General features: G+C 39.1%; 1 protein-coding gene across 8 annotated transcripts in view; it reads left to right on the forward strand.

The window, feature by feature from the left end:
* Window positions 1-21,455, forward strand: part of dab1a (DAB adaptor protein 1a) — a 687,756-nt gene that overhangs the window by 625,659 nt on the left and 40,642 nt on the right. For 6 of the 8 annotated variants that reach the window (XM_043699305.1, XM_043699300.1, XM_043699303.1 and 3 more), the window contains 3 exons: window positions 870-908; window positions 12,306-12,365; window positions 15,362-15,415. In XM_043699305.1, coding sequence (XP_043555240.1) covers window positions 870-908; window positions 12,306-12,365; window positions 15,362-15,415 — 153 coding nt within the window. The remainder of the gene's footprint in view (window positions 1-869; window positions 909-12,305; window positions 12,366-15,361; window positions 15,416-21,455) is intronic. The other 2 variants (XM_043699306.1, XM_043699307.1) reach the window with 2 other exon arrangements.

Raw genomic sequence — 21,455 nt, forward strand, 5'->3', positions numbered from 1 at the left:
CCTTGTTTCAGTTTACCTCTAATAGAAGGACCTCCAATTATAGAATCATAGAGTCAGAGATGTACAGCATGGAAACAGACCCTTCAGTCCAACCAGTCCATGCCGACCATATATGGACCAGTTTTGCTCTCATTGCTTTTTTGTACTATTCTTAATCATTCCTCAGCTACTCTGCTGCTACCTCAACCTCTTTAATGGTGCAATTTAGGAGCTGTATCTATCTAAGTATTATCTTTCCAGCAACTGTGCATAGGTCAAGGTCAAGTATAAAGTTTTGGCAAATTCTCTTTGAAGCCTATAGTTGGAATTAATTTGGCAAGATGCCTTTCATTTTTGAACCCTATTACATATTCTGATCACCTCAACTCAGTTCCCAACAGATGGATGTCCTATAATGTATGACCATTCTTATACCAATAATAGGTTGATCTTAAACAGACTATGTAGTCTTTTTTACAGAAGGTACAAGGTAGAGTATTAATTGATATATTGGCACAATTAGGAATTTTCTTCAAATTTTACTGTTGAGGTAAAGCCATTGATTAATTGAAACTATGCTTTACATTAACCTACTCTCAGTCTTATTACTTAGGTTGAGGGGGTGTAATGATCTAATGTACAAAATATTCATTCTTACTGAGCATACAAGACACAAGATGAACGTGAAGAAATCATACAAATCAATGATAGTTTTAATTGTTTCAAATTATAATTCAGAAACAAGAATAGCTTTTAATTGAATAGTGTATTTAAATAACTGCAACTTTCTACTTTGCAATCCTGTCGTATGCATCTTTCCTCAAATATGTTTTGTCTGATACTTCTGCTGATTTTCTCTCCCTTTGCATTTCTGACTTATTCTAATTCAGACAATTTTGGAGGAAGATGTGGAAGATCCTGTCTATCAGGTAATTTTGGGAATCTTATCACAATATTGAAAAACAAAGGTAATATAGTTAAGAGGTTTACCTATTACCTTCAAGATAAAGGGATACATTTCAGTAAATTTGCTTCTTGATTCTATTTGTAGTTGGTTTAATATTATTACACCTATTGGGAAGATAGGACGTCACAATTTGATTTTCAATAGGTGCATACTGCAACAAGCTAGGTTTCACAATCTTTCAAGTGTTTACATGGACTGGCACCCATTGATTATCTTAGTCTTGTCTAAAAATCGGATGCAATGAAATTTTGATTGTGTAAATGAAACAAGTACAACACCTTTTTTCCATTTTTGAGAAAATCACATTTACAACATAACTTTATCCTTGTTAAGGTTTCACCAGGTTCATATTGAACTGTATATCGCTCCATTTCCCTCATTTTCTGTTTCTTGTATTCCCTCTCATTTCATGTTCCATTTCTTAGAAAGAATCAATCATGCTGTACATTTCCTGATAACCCATCTGCATTCCTTACCCAAATAGTCAATATTAGTGAATAACAGTAATCAAACAAGCCTCAGCTTATCTACTTATCTATTATGAATATACTTTCCAACAGATGTGACTAGATAGTAACTCAGAATACTGTAGGTGGAAATGTTTCCCTCTTTAGCCAAGTGAATGGCTCCACAGAACTAAAGTATTTACAGTAAGCTGTTGATTGAAACCTCCTGAACCAAATAATTATTTCTCACGCTTACAAAAGATATAACAGCATTATGGGTCTTCCTACACTAAATTAGCAATTCAAGAAGGAAACTCATCACTACATTTTTAAGGGCAATTAGGGATGGGCAATAAATGCCTCGCTGGCAGTCTACTGCATGAATAAAATCAAATATATCTGCTTAAGGGCAGACTGATCAAACTACAACTGCAACTTAGTTGTTGGATTAATTGGATCCAAAACAAACACTTTGTCAATAGGGGCATGCTAGATAGTTTTCAATTCTATCTTCCTGTCTGTTTTGGCTCAGTGTTAGACAGTACTTGACTTCGAGTCAGAAAGTAATGATTCAATTTCCACTACAATGCTTTATTGAGTGTTGTACAGCAGAGCAACTATTGGTTAGATGAAATGTTAAATTGAGGCTCTGTCTGTGCTCTGATGTGGATGCATAAGGCACATGGCAGAACTTAGATTAGATTACTTACAGTGTGGAAACAGGCCCTTCGGCCCAACAAGTCCACACCGACCCGCCGAAGCGCAAACCACCCATACCCCTACATTTACCCCTTACCTAACACTACGGACAATTTAGCATGGCCAATTCACCTGACCTGCACATCTTTGGACTGAGGGAGGAAACCAGAGCACCCAGAGGAAACCCACGCAGACACGGGGAGAATGTGCAAACTCCACAGTCAGTCGCCTGAGTCGGGAATTGAACCCGGGTCTCTGGCGCTGTGAGGCAGCAGTGCTAACCACTGTGCCACCATGCTGCCCTTGTGCCACCGTGCTGCCCTTGAAGATCATTAGAGGATTTCTCTTTCCCAAAAAAATTATTAATCTCATTGTTATTCTTTAGAACCTCTGTGTATTAATTGGCTGTTACATTTGCCTACATAATAATGGTGATGCTGTGAAAGTGATGTAATGACTGTAAAGCATATTAGGTCCTCTTGAGGTCATTATATGTGTTATTAATGAAGATGAAGATAAAGGTCTCCTAGTCCCTTGAGTATTCACCACAGTCCTGACGAGTTCTTTCTTTACCTTAGTTAACTGAGTTGAAGTCTCTCTGGATTAACTGTAATATCCTTTCAAAAGAGTTAAGTTAAACTGATAACATGGAGACTCACCCACTGACTGTACAACTGAGAAGTCATAGTTACACAGCTCATGATTATCCATTTGTTGATTTCAATGGATGAAATTTTATAGGCAGTGCAACCATTGGCAAGGTATTTTGCAAGCAAAATGAGTCCGAAAATGTTCCTACCGTAAGCAGCCATGTTTTTACTTGCGTTATCTAACTGCATTGAACTTGCTGTCTTTATGAGCCTCCTCAGAATCGATTCGACAGCATTAAAAGACCTATCTTCCATCAAACAGTTTTTAACACTGACTGTTTTTCAGTGATCCTTCAAAGGCTGACTGAAGTAACAATGAAAGAAATGTAATCCTCCAGAAGATATGTGTCAGACCTAATATGTGGTATTAGCGATTTTGTTTCATAAAATATACTGGGCAAGCCCAGCAATCCAACTCAAACAGCTAACTCACCTCTGAAAACTATGGTTGATTCTCCTTCAGACTCATATTTGCCAGTTAGTTTAAGCTTTCAGTTTCTGGCTGTAAGATATTCCAACTTAAATGGAGAGGACATTCTAATGTAATTCACTGCCACCCATCTAGGCCACATCCGATGAGAGAATCATGATGTTCTAATAATTGTCAGAGAAATTTACCCAATAGTCATATGAGAAGAAAATAACAGTAAATGTTTTATAATTATGTTCCCTGATCATTTTTGACCACTGTTTAAATTCTTTTGGGTACTTCTTTTAGGTGATCCTAAAGTGACATATGAAAGTAATAGACTTGTGTTTACGTAGTGTCGAGTAAAAGGGATATTAACAGATTGATAATGTTACTGACAGGCAGCTAGAATTTTGTTGCGAAATAAGATTCTTTTTGATGAGAGTGAAAGCTGGAGTTACCCTGCCTCGGTCACTTGCTGGATGTGGAGCTGGCATTGAGTCTGTCATCCTCCGAAATGTCAGTGGAGGTTGCTTGTCCTTCAAGTGGCCAGCTGTCTCCAGGAATTTTACAAGGAGAAACTATGCCTGCTCCAAATCGCACCTGCGAGAAAACAAGAAATACTTGCTTTGGGGTGAGAACATGAGATTCATAACTTTTTTTTGACATTTTTGCTCCATCAGAGCAGCTGTCTACCATGGTGAAAACTGGGGTCTTTGATATCACTTAAATTAAGTATTTGATAGCATAATTGCATTTTTAACCTCAACTTCTCCAAGATATTCTGTGAAATAGATTGTTTAACTTTGAGTCCTACACAAGGAAGCCAAGAATTATGTGGGACATATAGGAAAATGGAATTAAGACAAGAATCAAATCAGCTCTAGCCTTATTGAATAGTGGAACAGACTCAGAGTTGGTTGGCCTACTCCTGCTCCTAAGTCATACGTTCCGAATGTATGAAATGTGTAGCCATATCGTGCACAGCAAGATCACATGGTTTGATAATGACTAGATGTTCTACTAATGCAGTATTGATTGAGAGATAAATACAGACAAAGACACAGGGAATAATTCCTCTTCTCATCTTCAGAATACTACCAAGAGATCCTTTACATCCACATGAGCATTATGGAGGGTCTCGTCTTAACATCTCATCTGAAAAACAACACCTCTGACAACCTCTTTTAGGACCGTATCTTTGGTCCGTCCATGGTGGCGGTCTTCTGATTTTATATAATGCCTTAATTTAAAATAAAACACTCCCCAAAGCAGCCACATCCCAATTAGTTCCAGGATGTTTTGTGCAAAAGTCACTCATTGAAATGTGGAAAAAGGCTGGACTTCTCTGATGCAACTCATGGACATGCCACTATTCATTGGGCCACATCCCTAACCAGAAATTAAAATCAACCAATGAGATGAGTAAGCTCAGCCTCAGTTTTGTAATGAATTCCTGGTTAGTTATGATAATTATCAGAGATAAAAGTCCTCACGTTCTCCTCCATGATAATGATCAGCACAATCCAGATTATTGATCAAAGTCTCACTCAAAAATACTGATTGGTCTGCATGCCTTGTGTAGTACCAGTAGCCATAGTGTAAAAGGACTGGACGACACCATGAGACCAGCAATTCAGGATGATTCTAAAGCTTCCCCACCTGCCTGGCAACAAATACAGAGTGGTTTCCCCTCGCAATGATAACAAGGCAGTTGTGGTCAAATCTTTTTTAAAATGTTGTTAGTGTGCCACAAGTGGAGATGACATCTCTCTTGCTCTACCTGCAATGACAGACTGATTTTCCTGCCATGCAGAGGACCTCCCATTGGCCTTTCTACCTCTGACAATAAAACTATCATCCTTAACTGAACAGCAAGTACTTATACTGTCTACTAATTTGCCAGTTAATGGAAAACCAGATGACTTCTTACCTGATCTGGCCGACATGGGACTCCATATCCAGAATAACATGGTTGACTGTTAACTGCCCTCTGAAATGACCAAACGGTATAAGAGCAGTTAGGGATGAATAACAAATGCTGGTTTTGCCAGTGACACCAACAATGTATTGAAGAATTTTAAAAAATACACACTACAACTTTGCCCATAAAATAGGTGCAGTGAGTTGAGGAATTTCTAGTTATTTATATTTAATATTTTCATTTATTTTTAACAATCTGTCATGTATCTTCTATCATATGTGTCTTCTATGTAGCATGCTGTAAATTTATTTTCATTTGCACTTCTTTTGTTCAACCATTTTTCATCCAATCTAGCTGTATTACACTCTGTTGTTTTGTTTCGCATCACTTCCTTCTATCCAGCTATCTCTTCTACTCAATTATTTTTCCATCCCTTGACTTTGCTCTTTGGTAGAGGCAGAATCAGTTTAAAAGCTTTACAGATCAACTCACAGAACCATATGTGTAACAGCCCTTATATTCAGTTGGAACGATGGTATCAAGATGCATTGCATACTCAGCAGAATGTGATACCTCTGCTTTGGTCATTTAATATCAAAAATTACCTTTTTCTTATGAATGAATTTTAAGATGTATACATTGCATGGAACCACACACCACCTTCCAATGCCCAATTAAATCTCTGTCACAGATATATCAATAACTATTATTTGAATACTAATTTCCATCACTTAACTTGGAAGGTAACAAAGCTGAGCTTGGGTTAATTAGATAAGTGCATTAGTTGTTGAAGTCCTGAGGAGGACTCATTTATAGCCATACTGTAACTTAATCCATGATAATTTGTTTACAGTATCCCTGATATATATCTGTGTGTCATGGCTTGTTAATTGATAAGCAAAAAAAAAAATCTCTGGTGCGCAAAAGGTGTATAATATTATATGTAACAGAACATTAAAGTTCCCCTAATGGCCAACAGGTTTATTCAGTGTATAGCTGAATTATAGAGGATTGGCCCAAATTAGATCGCAGCCTCTCTTGAGTTACTTGATATCGATCAGTGGCAATAGAATCACTAAAACTATCTTTAGAACCTCAAGACTTGGCCGAAGTTCCTTATCATTTCTCCACAACTCTGCTGGTAATGCAGACTTGCGGATGATAGTAACGACTGGTTTGGTGATTCCTATTGTAAATATCAACTCAACAACCAATATTCGAGCTCACACATTCATGAGGAACATTTTAATAACTACTATTGTATCACTGTGGTCATTGAAGTTACACTCTATGAACAGTTTAATCTTTCAGCAAGTGCTACAATTGTCGTGAAAAAAGGTGAAAAAATCATAAAGATCAATTTGAAGAATAGTGTTCACTTTGTAATTAACTGTGTATAAAGGGCTGAATGACCCATAATCAATGTCAGCTCTAAGATCTGCAGTTCTGCCACTTTCAATCATGAAATGTGGTGAATAGTTAAAAATTAATGGGAAAGAGGAAATCAAGAACATCCCCAACCTCAAAGACGTTGGGGACACCATATCATTGAAAAGGACAAGGCTGAATCATTTGTAACTATCTTCAGCCATGACCACCCCTGATGTCACCACCAACATAATTGCCTTTTAAACACTTACCATGATGTCAAGGAACAGTTGAGTTGTGCAACAAAAGCTCTGTAAACAGACAACATTCCCATGATAGTGATGATGACTTGTGATCCAGAATTGGCTACACCTCCAGCTAGGTTGTTATAACACAGTGACAATACTGGCATTGAATTAGACAATCATTGCATAGCTACAACACAGAAAGAGGCAATTTAGCCTATCAGGTCTGTGCCAGCTGAATAAACTACAATTCGTTCTAGTTATTGTAACAACTTGTTCAGATGTATCATTACACACCTCTCGAGCAGGTGGGACTTGAAGTTGGGCCTTCTGACCCAGAGATAAAGATATGACCATTGTATCATACCAGCTATAGCTACTCATTCCAATCCTACTTTCCAGCATCTGATCCATAGCCTTGCAGATTATGGCACTTTGGGTGCAAATTCTAATTCCTTTAAAATGAGTTGAAGGTTTCCATGTCAATCCTTAAACTAAGCAGCAAATTCCAAACACCAACTCTGCTCTGAATGATTTTTCCAAATCATATCACCTCTAATTTTCTATTAATCACCTTAAACCTACGCCCCTATTAACTGACCATCTACTCAGGGAAGCAGGTCTTACCCTGTCTATCCCCCCAAGCTCCTCATTATTTTGTACACTTTAATTAGGTCACATCTCAGCTTTCTCTGTTTTAGGCAAACCAATTCTAGCCTATCTTATCTTTCTTGAAAGCTACAATTTTCAAGCCCTGGCAACTTTCCTGTGAACTGAAAATGTGTTGCTGGAAAAGCGCAGCAGGTCAGGCAGCATCCAGGGAACAGGAGAATCGACGTTTCGGGCATAAGCCCTTCTTCAGGAACCCGAAACGTCGATTCTCCTGTTCCCTGGATGCTGCCTGACCTGCTGCGCTTTTCCAGCAACACATTTTCAGCTCTGATCTCCAGCATCTGCAGTCCTCACTTTCTCCTCAAACACTTTCCTGTAAATCCTTTCTATTTTCTCCCTGAAGAAATTATGTCTTTTTTGTAATAAGGTGACTAGAACTGTACACAAAACTCCAGCTGTAGCCTAACCAATGTTTTATATAGTTCCAGTATTGCATCTCAGCTTTTGTATTTGATGATTTGGAGATGCCGGTGTTGGACTGGGGTGGACAAAGTTAAAAATCACATAACACCAGGTTATAGTCCAACAGGTTTAATTGGAAGCACACTAGCTTTCAGAGCGACGCTCCTTCATCAGGTGATTCATCAATCACCTGATGAAGAAGCGCGCTCCGAAAGCTAGTGTGCTTCCAATTAAACATGTTGGACTATAACCTGGTGTTGTGTGATTTTTAACATTGTATTTGATATTGCACCCACTGAAAAAACAACTTCCTGTTCTGCCACCTTCAGGGATAGATGAACATGCATCCAAAATTCTCTACATCTCAATATGCTTCCATTTATTGTGTAACCCTTTGTTTGCCCTCCTCAAGTACATTACCATTCACTTCTTTGGATGAATTTAATTTGCCACTTTTTCACTCATTCAACCAAACTATTTTGTATCATTCTGCAGTCAAGAGTCATCTGCTTCACTGCTAACTACATGACCAATTTTTTTGTTGCATGAAAGTTTTTCAATCATGCCTTCTGGATTTAAGCCTAAATCATTAATATGTACCACAGGCTGAAAGGGAACCAGCACTAATCCAGATTTACATCAATGGAAAAGCTTTCCATTCGCAAAAGTATCTGTTGACCATTATACTTTGTTTCCTGTCCCTAAGCTAATTAGAACCAGTTCATCACATTCCCCTATTTCCTATGAGCTTTCATTTTTCTGACTAATGTGCTTTGTGGGACCTTGACAATTGCCTTGTCACTAGAATCCATGTACACGACATCCACTGCAGTACCAAAATCAATCCTCCTTGCTACTTCCCCAAAACATTCAATTAAGTTTATCCAGTATGACCTTCCCTTAGCAAAACCAGGCTGACTGAGTCTGATTAATCTGTGCATTTCTAAGTAACTGTTTATCTTATCTCAATATTCACTGTAATATTTGCCCACCAGCCAGGTCAAACAGACCTACTTTTAATTTTTTTTTTACTTAGCCCTTTTGAAAACTGACACGACATTCACAGATCTCCAATCTTCTGCTACCTTGACTGTATCTAATGAGGATTGAAGAATGATCCTCAGAGCATCTGTTATTTCCTCTCTTTCTTTTTTTAACACCCTAGGCTACAAGTCATTTAGCCCTGTTGATTTATTGACCTTCAAGGTCAATACATTCCTTCTCATTATACTTAATTTATTTAATATTTCACACTCCTCTTTAACTAGAATGTTTGCATAATTTCATTCTTTTGTGAAGACAGAGACAAGGTATTCAATAATAACCTAGTCCATATCCTCTGCATCCATCACAAGTTACAATATACATCTCAGATAGGCCCTACTTTTTCTTGGGTCAACTTCTTGCTCTTGAGTGCAGATAATATATTTTTGGATTTCTCTTGATTTAAGCAGCCAGTAATATTTGTGTCTTTTTGCTTCTTTAATGTTCTTTTCCACTTCATTCTTTTTTTTCCCACACTCTACTAAACTTCATCAAGTGGTTATCTTCAGATTTTTTACACTCTACTGTTCGGTGTTCACTTACCCTGCTTCTGGGTAACCCTGGAAACTCTAGGTTTGGCAATACTGCTAACCTTTTTCTTTATTGGGATGTGTTCACTCAGCCCATTGATTGAATGCCTCCTATTGATTTGCCACTGACTTTCCTTCATGTAGCTGTATCTAATTTACTTTTGCCAGGTCATCCGTGAGCTTTGTAAAACTTGCCTTCCTCCAATTTAGAATTCTTACTCCCGTTCTATCATTGTCCCTTTTTATAATGATGCTAAACCTAACTCTACTAGAATTGTTATTGAACTCTGTTATTAAACTGGTTACATGCTAGCTGAAAGGCTAAAAAAGCAGTTCAAGAATTTTGTACCTTCTGTGCCTTTCACACTGTTTGCATCCCAGATAATATTTAGGTAGTTAAAATCCCCAGCTATTAAGCTTGATTATTATTGCACTCCGAAATTTGCCTCTATATTTGCTTCTCTAACTCATTCCAACTACTGGGGTTCTTTCGTACATGCCTAGCTCAAACTATATTTCTTCAGTTGGTGCTTCATTTAATAAATCATCCCTCTTCACAGTTGCAATTCATTCTTTAACCGGTAATGCTGCAACCTCACTTTTTTTCTTAATCCCCTTATCTATCCTGCTTAAAGACACAATATCCAAGAATGTTGAGCTGCCATCTTGTCTCCTTTAAGCGAACTTTCCAATAGAGTAATGATATGAAGCAACCATGAGTCTATCTGTGCCCTCAGTGTATCAATTTTTTTTTGTTTTAGTACTCACATGTACATATGTATGTTTTAATACCGCCATATTCCTCTGCTATACATTTTTTTTAGTCTCTGCTTCCTCTGTCTTTGTGTCATTCACTAAATTTCTGCCACCCATTTTCTGCCTGAATTTTCACACAGGTTCCCAGCCCATTGCCACTCTAGTTTATATCTCTCCCAACAGCACCAGCAAACCTTCCTGCAGGATATTTACCCCAATTCTGTTCGACTGTAGGCCATCTTGTGCATGAGTGAAAGAATCTTAAGGAGTAATAAAATTTAGAATTTTCCTTCAATTCAGTAGTAAACAAAACACTAATCTTGAAGTTAAGCAAAGTTTTATCACAGCCATTAATAAGATATATACAAGATCTGAGAGGATCTGTAGCTAGGTAATTAGTGGCTCGCGTAAAACATTTTTTGAAGCTTGAGTCAGTTACTTCCTTAAGTAGAAATAGAAGCACATATAGATGTCTTGTGACATGCTGGTAGTGTCCCTACGTCTGGGCTAAGAAGTCAGAGTTCAAATCCCATCTGTCCTGGAAGTCTATGTCCAAATAGGCCAGTCCCTGAGGTGATGAAGGTAATTTAAATTGCCTGAGCATACATTGTACTAGGTTAAAAAAAGCAAACTAAATCCAGACCCACTAATTGCCATCAAATCTACTCTTAATTGTCATTAAAATGATTGAGCTATCAATGAAATGTTCTGCAATAACCTGCACACTGCTGCTCAGTTTGGTTTCTATTAGGAATATTGGGCTCTAGACCTCAAAACAGCTTCAGATTAACACAGACAAAAGGGTTGGGTCTCAAACGTGATGAGAACAGTTTCAAGTGTTCATGTGTCAGACAATGAAGACCAATGTATATAGATTCTTGTTAGGCAAAGGAATGACAAATTATTAGAGACAAATGGGAATGTGGAATTTGGAACACAGATCAGCCATCACCTTATTTAATTGTGGAGCGGGTTTGAAATGCCAACTGCCCTAATTCTGCTCATAATTTGTATATTACTATTTAACTATCATTTTAATCAAAAAAGAGCCTAATCATTTTCTATCGACAATCAATGGCATTAACATTGCCAAATGAATCCACCATTAATCATCATCAATGACAACTAAATTAACTCAACAAGTTGTATAACCCCCATGTCCCACCTATATCTCCGAAAGCCTTTCCATCATCCAGAACAGACAATGTTAGTAGGGTAATGCAAGGCCCACATCCCTGAATGAAAGCTCCAACAGCAATGAAGAAACTTGATGCATTCAGGACAAAGAAGCTACTTGATTGGTACTTGATCCATTACCTTAAAGCTTCACTACCCAGATTATCGATGTACTGTGCTTGCCTGTGCATCCATCTATAAAATACAATGCAGTGACTTGCCAAGTCTCCTCTGATAGTGCCTTCCAAACCCACAACCTCTACCATATATAAGAACAAGGCACATGAGAAAAAACAAGATCTTCAAGTTCTTCTCCAAGTCACAAACCATCCTGGTTTGGAAATATATTTCTGTTCCATCACTGTCATTGGGTAAAAAGCCTGGACCTTCTACCGAAAGTACTTAATGTGTATCACAAGGACTGCAATGATTCAAGAACATGGCTCATAAATATCTTTTCAAGTGTAGTTATGGATGGACAATAAATACTAGCTAGCAACATCTAGATCCCAAGAATGAACAAGAGTTGTTTTTAGAAAATGGAGTCATTTTTCCTTTAATTAAAATAAATATTTCACATTCAAGAGTTTAGATGTTTATGTTTATACATTGCCTAAAGTGTTCATATCTGAACTGTTTGATTTTGTTTTTGAAAGCTGATGAGAAATTGCACTGTTGGATTAAACCCCTAAGAGAGTCTGGTATTGCTGAGCATTGGTAAAGATTTGCCTTGATTGAAATATGAATGATTAATAATTTCAAATCTCTGAGTCCTGCTTTTTTGACACTTAATGCAATATACAAAGTATACTTAATATCAGCAATCTAGGATTATTAGATGATTAGCAAGGTAAATAGCCATTGTTTCTGTGCTTCAAGCTTACATGTAGCTCTGTGCATCTCTCTACACTGTAAAATATTATGAAATTGCTACTCTTACTCTAGCTTCTGTTTTATTTTTGTTTCTACTTCTTAATTCATGATGTGGTTTCCTACTGTTTGCCTTTGTGCTTTCCATTTGTGCTGCCAATGTAACAGTACATTGTATTTGAGGCTGGACATGAACCAATCCGTGAAACAGAGGAGAGCATTTACCAGGTACAAACTTTTGATCTGTTTCAGTGATTTTCATGATTAATATGGTGGACACATTCTCACAAAGATTTGTGCTCAGTAATTCAAATGCCAATCAAATATGGCTGCAGAATGAAAATGATTCATAATTTACAAGCTGCCAGAAAGTCTACATTTCAAAATGTAGAGATATTTGTTATCTGATTTAAGAGTTAAGACATTGTCATCATAGTCATCAATGTTCATTCCATTTAAAAACTATTTTTGACCTATTAGCTAGTAGTTTAAAAATAACTGACACTTTGTTAATGATCATGGTCTAATTGTGGCAAAAACCATTTAATATTTCAGTATAATAATAAAGTGGTACATTATGCAAGTTTAAGAAGTTTCATTTGTGAGACTGTTAGTGTTCCAGTAAGATGTCTCTGGTATACAGTTAAGGATGCTGCATATAGATCACTGCAACTACAAATAGAGTGGAGGAAGTTATCATCTATAACCTTAAAATAACTACTGACACCAATTTCATGTTGCAGTTGTCTAGGAAACAAGAAAATAATTCAATCATTTGATGCTGTGACTTTGTAAATGCATTAGCAACAGTTGCTAAGTGGGGCAGCTCTTATAGTGTCGCCAATTTAATTTTCATGTTAAATTCCTGATGGACTGAATAACCCTGAGCATTGTTTAAACTGGATGAATTTGCTCAAAATGTCATGCCTGTTGAAATGTTAAAATTGTTTTCTGTTCGCTGTAATTTGTGATACCATTTTCAAATGCAGCATTCATCCTGCAGGATTACAAGCAGATACTATGTACTCTGCTGGTAAATCAAGTACAACCTCTCCACAGTATCGTCTTCAAGAGCAGAGAAATCTATCCTGTTATATTTGGTCATTTTAAGTAGCTTCCAATGCTCATTGTCCATTTTCCTTTGAGCTGTTCATATTTTACTTGAATCTGTAGAAAGATCCTAATCCAAATCACACAATAATTTTAAACAGTAGTCTATGAAACATTAAATGTTTTAACATTGGTTGTTATCAATGCCAATAGTATATGTATTAAATTTATAAAACCTATTTAATGGAACTATGGGCTAGGTATCATTTATAATTGAATTTTGCTCACAAAGGTAAATATTTGCCACAGATTTGTGCTGGAAATGTGAAAAGAATTATTAAAATAAAATCACCACTGAAGAAACACTCTCAGTATTCAACTGAAGTATTTTACAACTAATGGCAGAATTGTTATTCTCCCTTCATAATTTAGTAACAATATGCTCTGTCATTGTAGCTGGTTAGCATGTCTATTCCTGTTGTCTGATTGAAGTTTCATAGTAACTGCTGGGTAGAGGAGATTTATTGGAACCTTATTATCAGAAGATGCAATTGTTTATAGATTTATTAAGGATCCCTGTTGTCGGAATTCTTTTATCTATGTGAGATGATGGACATACAGCCAATCTGCTGAGGATGGAATAAATTCACATTTCTGCTGATACTGAGGAGGCTGGTTCTGCCACAGGTGCCGCATATGAAGTGGCTACCAGATATACTTGAGGGTTTTTTTTTGGTTTTAGTGCCTGAAGGTCAACTCTATAACCAAAGAACACAATGGTGGAAAATAGTGATGTCGCCATTCAATTCAAGTGTTAGCTTGTGTCTCCCAAGTTCAGTGTTCAGGGCTTACAGACATCCTTGAAGCAGAGCTTTGAGTGACCCACTGATCCTTTGGTTTCAGCTATCTTGCCATATAGAAAACTCTTCCATCTTGCAAATGTACCCACGTGGACAAAGTCACCTCTGCTTGATTAATTCTAGCACACTTAGGGGATTGAATTTTAGAGAACTGTCATATTTGTAATTTTTAACAGTATGCAACTTTAGTATATTTAGAGTACTGTAATAATAAATAATTAGCAATCAGATATTGGTAGTTTCCTTCTACTCTTTTCAATCAGTGCAAAATATGTGATTTTGTTATAAGAATATAGCTGTTTGGTTTCTTATTAAATTGATTCTGTTGTTAAAACAAAACTCATGAGAACTGTACTTCAGTTATATCTTTGATTATACGAGGTGTAAAAATAAGATGTGCCATAATATACTAGAACATGAAGACACTGTATATCTTGATAAGCCTGAGTTCTGATGTTCCTCAATCTGCTGAGTTACTGATCTCAGCCATCTCACTTTAATAGGATACTGAGAAGAAAATTGATTTTTGCTGGTGAGAATGAAGAAAAATTGGCCAGAAAATTATTCCAGACTCTCTTCATACAAATGCTTCAGAGGAGCAATATTGGAGACTGGAAACAGGTCTCTTGGCTCAAGAGGTTAAAATAAAAGGCCTATTCTTTTAACCCCTGTTGTTTTAGTGATAACTCTATAAATTTTCCCTTTGAGATGAGAAATATTGGAACAATAAAGTCGACATGTGCTCATACAATTCTTTTCAGGAATGAAAGTGGAAAACAATGGAATGTTGATTGCACACTTCTCCAAGTCTGAATGGTGTGGGTCAGATAATGTCTCTGTTGCCTTTTCCTTTTGAGTAGATGGATCATAAGACATTTAGCTAAAACTAAAGATCAGTTAAACATACCTAACCAAGGCAACCAAGCAAAAAAGCAGGAGAACATCCTGAACTCATAACTATCTAGTTTAGACCATGCTGCTTAAGTGAGTGGTGAATCCCTCTTCCCATCCCCACACTACACTCCCGACACCTTACAATATTCCTCCTTTTAACCATTCCTAAATAAACTGTAACATTAGAACCTTACATCATGGATCAGTGAGTAGTGACTAGATTATTCCAAAGCAGTGGTGTGATTGCCATTGATACAGTTTATGCCAAGAATGATATATATCTAGCTACACCAGTCAATACTTTTTAATACTGTTGAAACCACTTTCTTTAAAATCATCAACAGTTGTATGTTTTCACTAAAGTGTTATGATAGCACATGATTGTTTACTCGAATATTTGTTTTCTAATTGTTCACTCAGGTGCCAACAAGTCAGCAGAAGGAGGGTGTCTATGATGTGCCAAAAAGCCAACCAGTGAGTTAAATGTGGATTTTTCTATTTGTACTTTGTATCCCTGATATTTTATGTAACTTATTACATAAGTTTATGATTAAAAAAAAGGTGCTGCCTCTCCAATTATCTACTCTAATACATGTCTTTATCTAACCTCTGGGTATGATGCTTAATTTCCTCAATGCGGAAGACTGAATCTAACATAATGTAACTCTGAAAATTCTAGTAAATTCAGCAAGAAGTTTCAACATTTTGCTCTAACGCTAAAACCTAATCAGCTATTTGGATAGCTCTGATTTGAATAGCTGAACTAGCAATTAGGTCTAATGTGATTGAATTCTTCCAATAAAAATTCAGGTTTTCTTTCTTATGAGGTATTTATGTAAAAGGGTACAGGACTACAGTTGTTAGTGAAGTATTGAAACCAGTAACTTAAATGTTAGTCAATTGGTTCACTATGATGTTTGAATGATTATTATAACCTTGTTAATCTGCTGACTGTCTATGGCTACATTGATATCAATGCACATTCATGTAGGATTGTGTCACTCATCACAACTACAATTACAATGTTTGAAATTGTGATATTGGTGCTGAGTAAGGAACTGTCAATAAATGAACATAGCAGGCATAACTCCTTCCAAGACAAATGCTATTCCAGCATCTAGTGTTCTAACTTCATTCATGACATGGCAAGAAACTTGCAAGAAAACTTTTGCCCAATAGATTATCTTTCTGTCGAAAGTATTGGTCAACAGCCCTCCCAATCCCCACCCACTCTCTCTCTCTCTCTTTTACATATTTTTACTTCAATCAATATTAGGTTTTGTTCCTACATCGTGGTTTTCTCGGGCTTGCAAACAGGAAGGATCGTGATTTTCTGGATCACACTTGGGATGATCTTGATGGCCATCCACTGGCTGCCTGAGACCTAAGGTGCTGCAAAATGCTGTGGGGCTTGTAAATAGGTTCAGATATCTCCTGTGTTACTACAGCTTCTTGAGGCACCGGAGTGACTGGCAGAGGGGCAGAGGCAATGCTACCCACTCCCCAGCAGTGCCCAGAGAGAAGTCCACTTCCTTGTAAACTACACCTATGCCTCCTTACTATCCTGAGAAGCTCAAAGTCTTGACAGATACTCCAGGCATCTCACCTCCTCTTGCTTTGCCACTGCTGCATAGAACTTAGAGAGAAAGTGATAATATGCACACATCTCTGACGTGAGCGATCTGCTGAATCATACTCTCTGCTATGTCATGATTTTCTCTGTATGGGAAACCGTATGCATGCACCTCAGCAATATGAGGGTAAGTTTTCTCACATTAAAATGGACTTACCTCGCGAGTCCGGCCTCCATTTTGCCAGAGTGGCGAGGAGAGAAGGAGTGGTGAACCGAGGGCTGCCGGAAAGGGTGCGTTTTCCCGCATTAAAAGGAACTTACCTCGCGAGTTGGGCCTCCACTTGCTGAGAGGTGCGAGGGAGGAGCGAAGGACTTCTGGGAAGTCATACATTTGTGTGGTTGCGTTACCCGAAACACTACTCGGGTAGTGTCTCTCACCCATCCTCCTCCTCTAACCAAAAAAAATGTTCTGTGCGCCTGATGGGTAAGATGACGAGTTTATTTTTTATTCCTTATTTTTTCAACAGTCTCTTTGGGAATTTAGAATAGTAGGAATGGAGGTGAGGGCAGTTGAATGTTTCTCCTGCAGAATATGGGAGGTAAGGGTCACCACTAGTGTCCCTGCTGTATACATCTGTGGGAAGTGCACCCAACTCCAGCTCCTCGAAAACCGCATTAGGGAACTGGAGCTAGAGCTTGATGAACTTCGGATCATTCGGGAGGCAGAGGGGGTTATTAAGAGGAGTTACAGGGAGGTAGTCACTCCTCAGGTACAAGGAAAAGGCAGATGGGTTACAGTCAGGGGACGGAAAGGGAACCGGCAGGCAGTGCAGGAATCTCCTGTGGCCATTCCCCTCAACAATAATATACCGGTTTGGATACTGTTGGGGGGGGGGGACGGGGGGGGACTTACTGGGTAAAGCAGTGAGGAACAGGGCTCTAGCGCAGAGTATGTCCCTGCTGCTGGGAAGGGGGAAGAGGAGCAGAGCAGTAGTCATTGGGGACTCCATAGTTAGGGGGACAGATCGGAGGTTCTGAGGGGAAGAGAGAGACTCGTGGTTGGTGTGTTGCCTCCCAGGTGCCAGGGTTCGTGATGTCTCTGATCGTGTTTTTGGGATCCTTAAGGGGGAGGGGGAGCAGCCCCAAGTCGTGGTCCACATAGGCACCAACAACATAGGTAGGAAGAGAGATGGGGATTTAAGGCAGAAATTCAGGGAGCTAGGATGGAAGCTTAGAGCTAGGACGAACAGAGTTGTTGTCTCTGGTTTGTTGCCCGTGCCACGTGCTAGTGAGGCGAGGAATAGGGAGAGAGAGGAGTCGAACACGTGGCTACAGGAATGGTGCAGGAGGGAGGATTTTGGATTCTTGGATAATTGGGGCTCTTTCTGGGGTAGGTGGGACCTCTCCAAGCAGGATGGTCTTCATCTGAACCAGAGAGGTACCAATATCCTGGGGGGGGGGAATTCGCTAAGGCTATTGGGGTGGGTTTAAACTAATCCAGCAGGGGGATGGGAAGCAAAATTGTAGTTCAAGTGTAGAAAAGGTTGAGAGTAGGGGAGGTCCAAAATCAAATTTCAGGGATGCAAGATGGCACTGGCAAGCAAGAGGTTGGTTTGATGTGTGTCTACTTCAATGCCAGGAGCAGCTAGAATAAGGTGGATGAACTTTCAGCACGCGTTGGTATCTGGGACTTCGATGTTGTGGCCATTTCGGAGACATGGATAGAGCAGGGACAGGAATGGTTCCAGGATTTAGATGTTTCAGTAAGAACAGAGAAGATGGTAAAAGAGGGGGAGGTGTAGCATCGTTGGTCAAGGACAGTATTGCAGTTGCAGAAAGGATATTTGGGGACTCGTCAACCAAGGTAGTATTGGTTGAGTTTAGAAACAGGAAAGGAGAGGTCACCCTGTTGGGAGTTTTCTATAGGTCTCCGAATCATTCCAGAGATGTAGAGGAAAGGATAGCAAAGATGATTCTCGATAGGAGTGAGAGAGACGGGGTAGTTGTCATGGGGGACTTCAACTTTCCGAATATTGACTGGGAACACTATAGTACGAGTACTTCGATGGGTCAGTTTTTGTCCAGTATGTGCAGGAGGGCTTCCTGACACAGTATGTAGACAGGCCAACAAGAGGCGAAGCCACATTAGATTTGGTACTGGGTAATGAGCCCGGCCAGGTGTTAGACTTGGATGTAGGTGAGCACTTTGGTGATAGCGATCACAATTCTGTTATGTTTACTTTAGTGATAGAAAAGGATAGATGTTTACCACTGGGCAAGAGTTACAACTGGGGGAAAGGCAATTATGATGCAATTAGGCAAGATTTAGGAAGCATAGGATAGAGAAGGAAACTGCAGGGGATAGACACATTAGAAATTTGGAGCTTATTCAAGGAAAAGCTCCTGAGTGTCCTAGATAAGTATGTACCTGTCAGGCAGGGAGGAAGCTGTAGAGCGCGGGAGCCGTGGTTTACGAAGGAAGTGGAATCTCTGGTCAAGAGGAAGAAGAAGGCTGATATTAGGATGAGATGTGAAGGCTCAGTTAGGGCACTTGAGGGGTACAAGGTAGCCAGGAAAGACTTAAAGAGAAAGCTCAGAAGAGCCAGGAGGAGACATGAGAAGTTGTTGGTGGATAGGATCAGGGTAAACCCTAAGGCTTTCTATAGGTATATAAGGAATAAAAGAATGATGAGAGTAAGATTAGGTCCAGTCAAGGATAGTAGTGGGAAGTTGTGTGTGAAGTCAGAGGAGATAGGGGAAGCACTAAATGAATATTTTTCGACAGTATTCACTCTAGAAAATGACAATGTTGTCAAGGAGAATACTGAGATACAGGCTACTAGACTAGGTGTGATTGAGGTTCACAAGGAAGAGGTATTAGAAATCCTGCAGAGTGTGAAAATAAATAAGTCCCCTGGGCCAGATGGGATTTATCCTCGGATCCTTTGGGAAGCCAGGGAGGAGATTGCCGAGCCTTTGACATTAATCTTTAAATCCTGTAGTCATTGTCTTCAGGAATAGTGCCAGAAGACTGGAGGATAGCAAATTTGGTTCGCCTGTTCAAGAAGGGGAGTAGAGACAACCGTGGTAATTATAGACCAGTGAGTCTTACTTCAGTTGTTCGTAAAGTGTTGGAAAAGGTTATAAGAGATAGGATTTATAATCATCTAGAAAAGAATAATTTGATTTGGGATAGTCATCACGATTTTGTGAAGGGTAGGTCGTGCCTCACAAACCTTGTCGAGTTCTTTGAGAAGGTGACCAAACAGGTAGATGAGAGTAAACTGGTTGATGTGGTGTATATGGATTTCAGCAAGGCGTTCGATAAAGTTCCCCACAGTAGGCTATTGTACAAAATTCTGGATCAGTGGTGCTGGAAGAGCACAGCAATTCAGGCAGCATCCGACGAGCAGCAAAATCGACGTTTCGGGCAAAAGCCCTTCATCAAATTCCTGATGAAGGGCTTTTGCCCGAAACGTCGATTTTGATGCTCATCGGATGCTGCCTGAATTGCTGTGCTCTTCCAGCACCACTGATCCAGAATCTGGTTTCCAGCATCTGCAGTCATTGTTTTTACCTTATTGTACAAAATGCAGAGGAATGGGATTGTGGGAGATATAGCAGTTTGGATCAGTAATTGGCTTGCTGAAAGAAGACAGAGGGTGGTGGTTGATGGGAAATGTTCATCCTGGAGTCCAGTTACTAGTACCACAAGGGTCGGTGTTGGGTCCACTGCTGTTCACCATTTTTATGAACGACCTGGATGAGGGCTTAAAAGGGTGGGTTAGTAAATTAGCAGACGATACTAAGGTCGGTGGAGTTGTGAATAGTGATGAACGATGTTGTAGGTTACAGAGAGACATAGATAAGCTGCAGAGCTAGGCTGAGAGGTGGCAAATGGAGTTTAATGCGGACAAGTGTGAGGTGATTCACTTTGGTCGGAGTAACCGGAATGCAAAGTACTGGGCTAATGGTAAGATTCTTGGTAGTGTAGATGAGCAGACAGATCCTTGAAAGTTGCCACCCCAGGTTGACAGGGTTGTTAAGAAGGCATACAGTGTTTTAGCTTTTATTAATAGAGGGATCGGGTTCCGGAACCATGAGGTTAAGGCACAGCTTTACAAAACTCTTGTGCGGCCGCACTTGGAGTATTATGTCCAGTTCTGGTCACCGCATTATAAGGAGGATGTGGAAGCTTTGGAAAGGGTTCAGAGGAGGTTTACTAGGATGTTGCCTGATATGGAGGGAAGGTCTTACGAGGAAAGGCTGAGGGATTGAGGCTGTTTTTGTTGTAGAGATGAAGATTGAGAAGTGACTTAATAGAGACATATAAGATAATCAGAGGGTTAGATAGGGTGGACAGGGAGAACCTATTTCCAAGTATGGTGATGGCGAGCACGAGGAAGCATAGCTTTAAATTGAGGGGTGATAGATATAGGACAGATGTCAGAGGTAGTTTCTTTACTCAGAGAGTAGTAAGGGTAAGGAATGCTTTGCCTGCAACGGTAGTAGATTCGCCAACCTTAAGTGCATTTAAGTCGTCATTGGACAAACATATGGACGTACATAGAATAGTGTAGGTTAGATGGGCTTCAAATTGGTATGACTGGTCGGCGCAACATCCAGGGCCAAAGGGCTAGTACTGCGCTGTAATGTTCTATGTTCTATGAAAACATTAATGGCTTAGCTATACTCTTCCAACAGTAACCGTCCAGTAATCTTGACTTTTTCCTTCATGTTATCGCCTCAATTTTCCTATGGTGACAAGCATAGCAATGTTATGTCCACAGCTGATGGCACTACTGAACAAATCACAATAGATCATGATTATCTTAGTTAATATGGCGATGTGGTCATTCACTGAAAGATAATTTCACAATGCTACAGAGTTTTTTTTATAACAGCAGAACAGATTTTTATCACATATATATTTTTTAAAAA

The sequence above is a fragment of the Chiloscyllium plagiosum genome, chromosome 11 (assembly GCF_004010195.1).
Source record: "Chiloscyllium plagiosum isolate BGI_BamShark_2017 chromosome 11, ASM401019v2, whole genome shotgun sequence".
Taxonomy (NCBI): Eukaryota; Metazoa; Chordata; class Chondrichthyes; order Orectolobiformes; family Hemiscylliidae; genus Chiloscyllium; species Chiloscyllium plagiosum.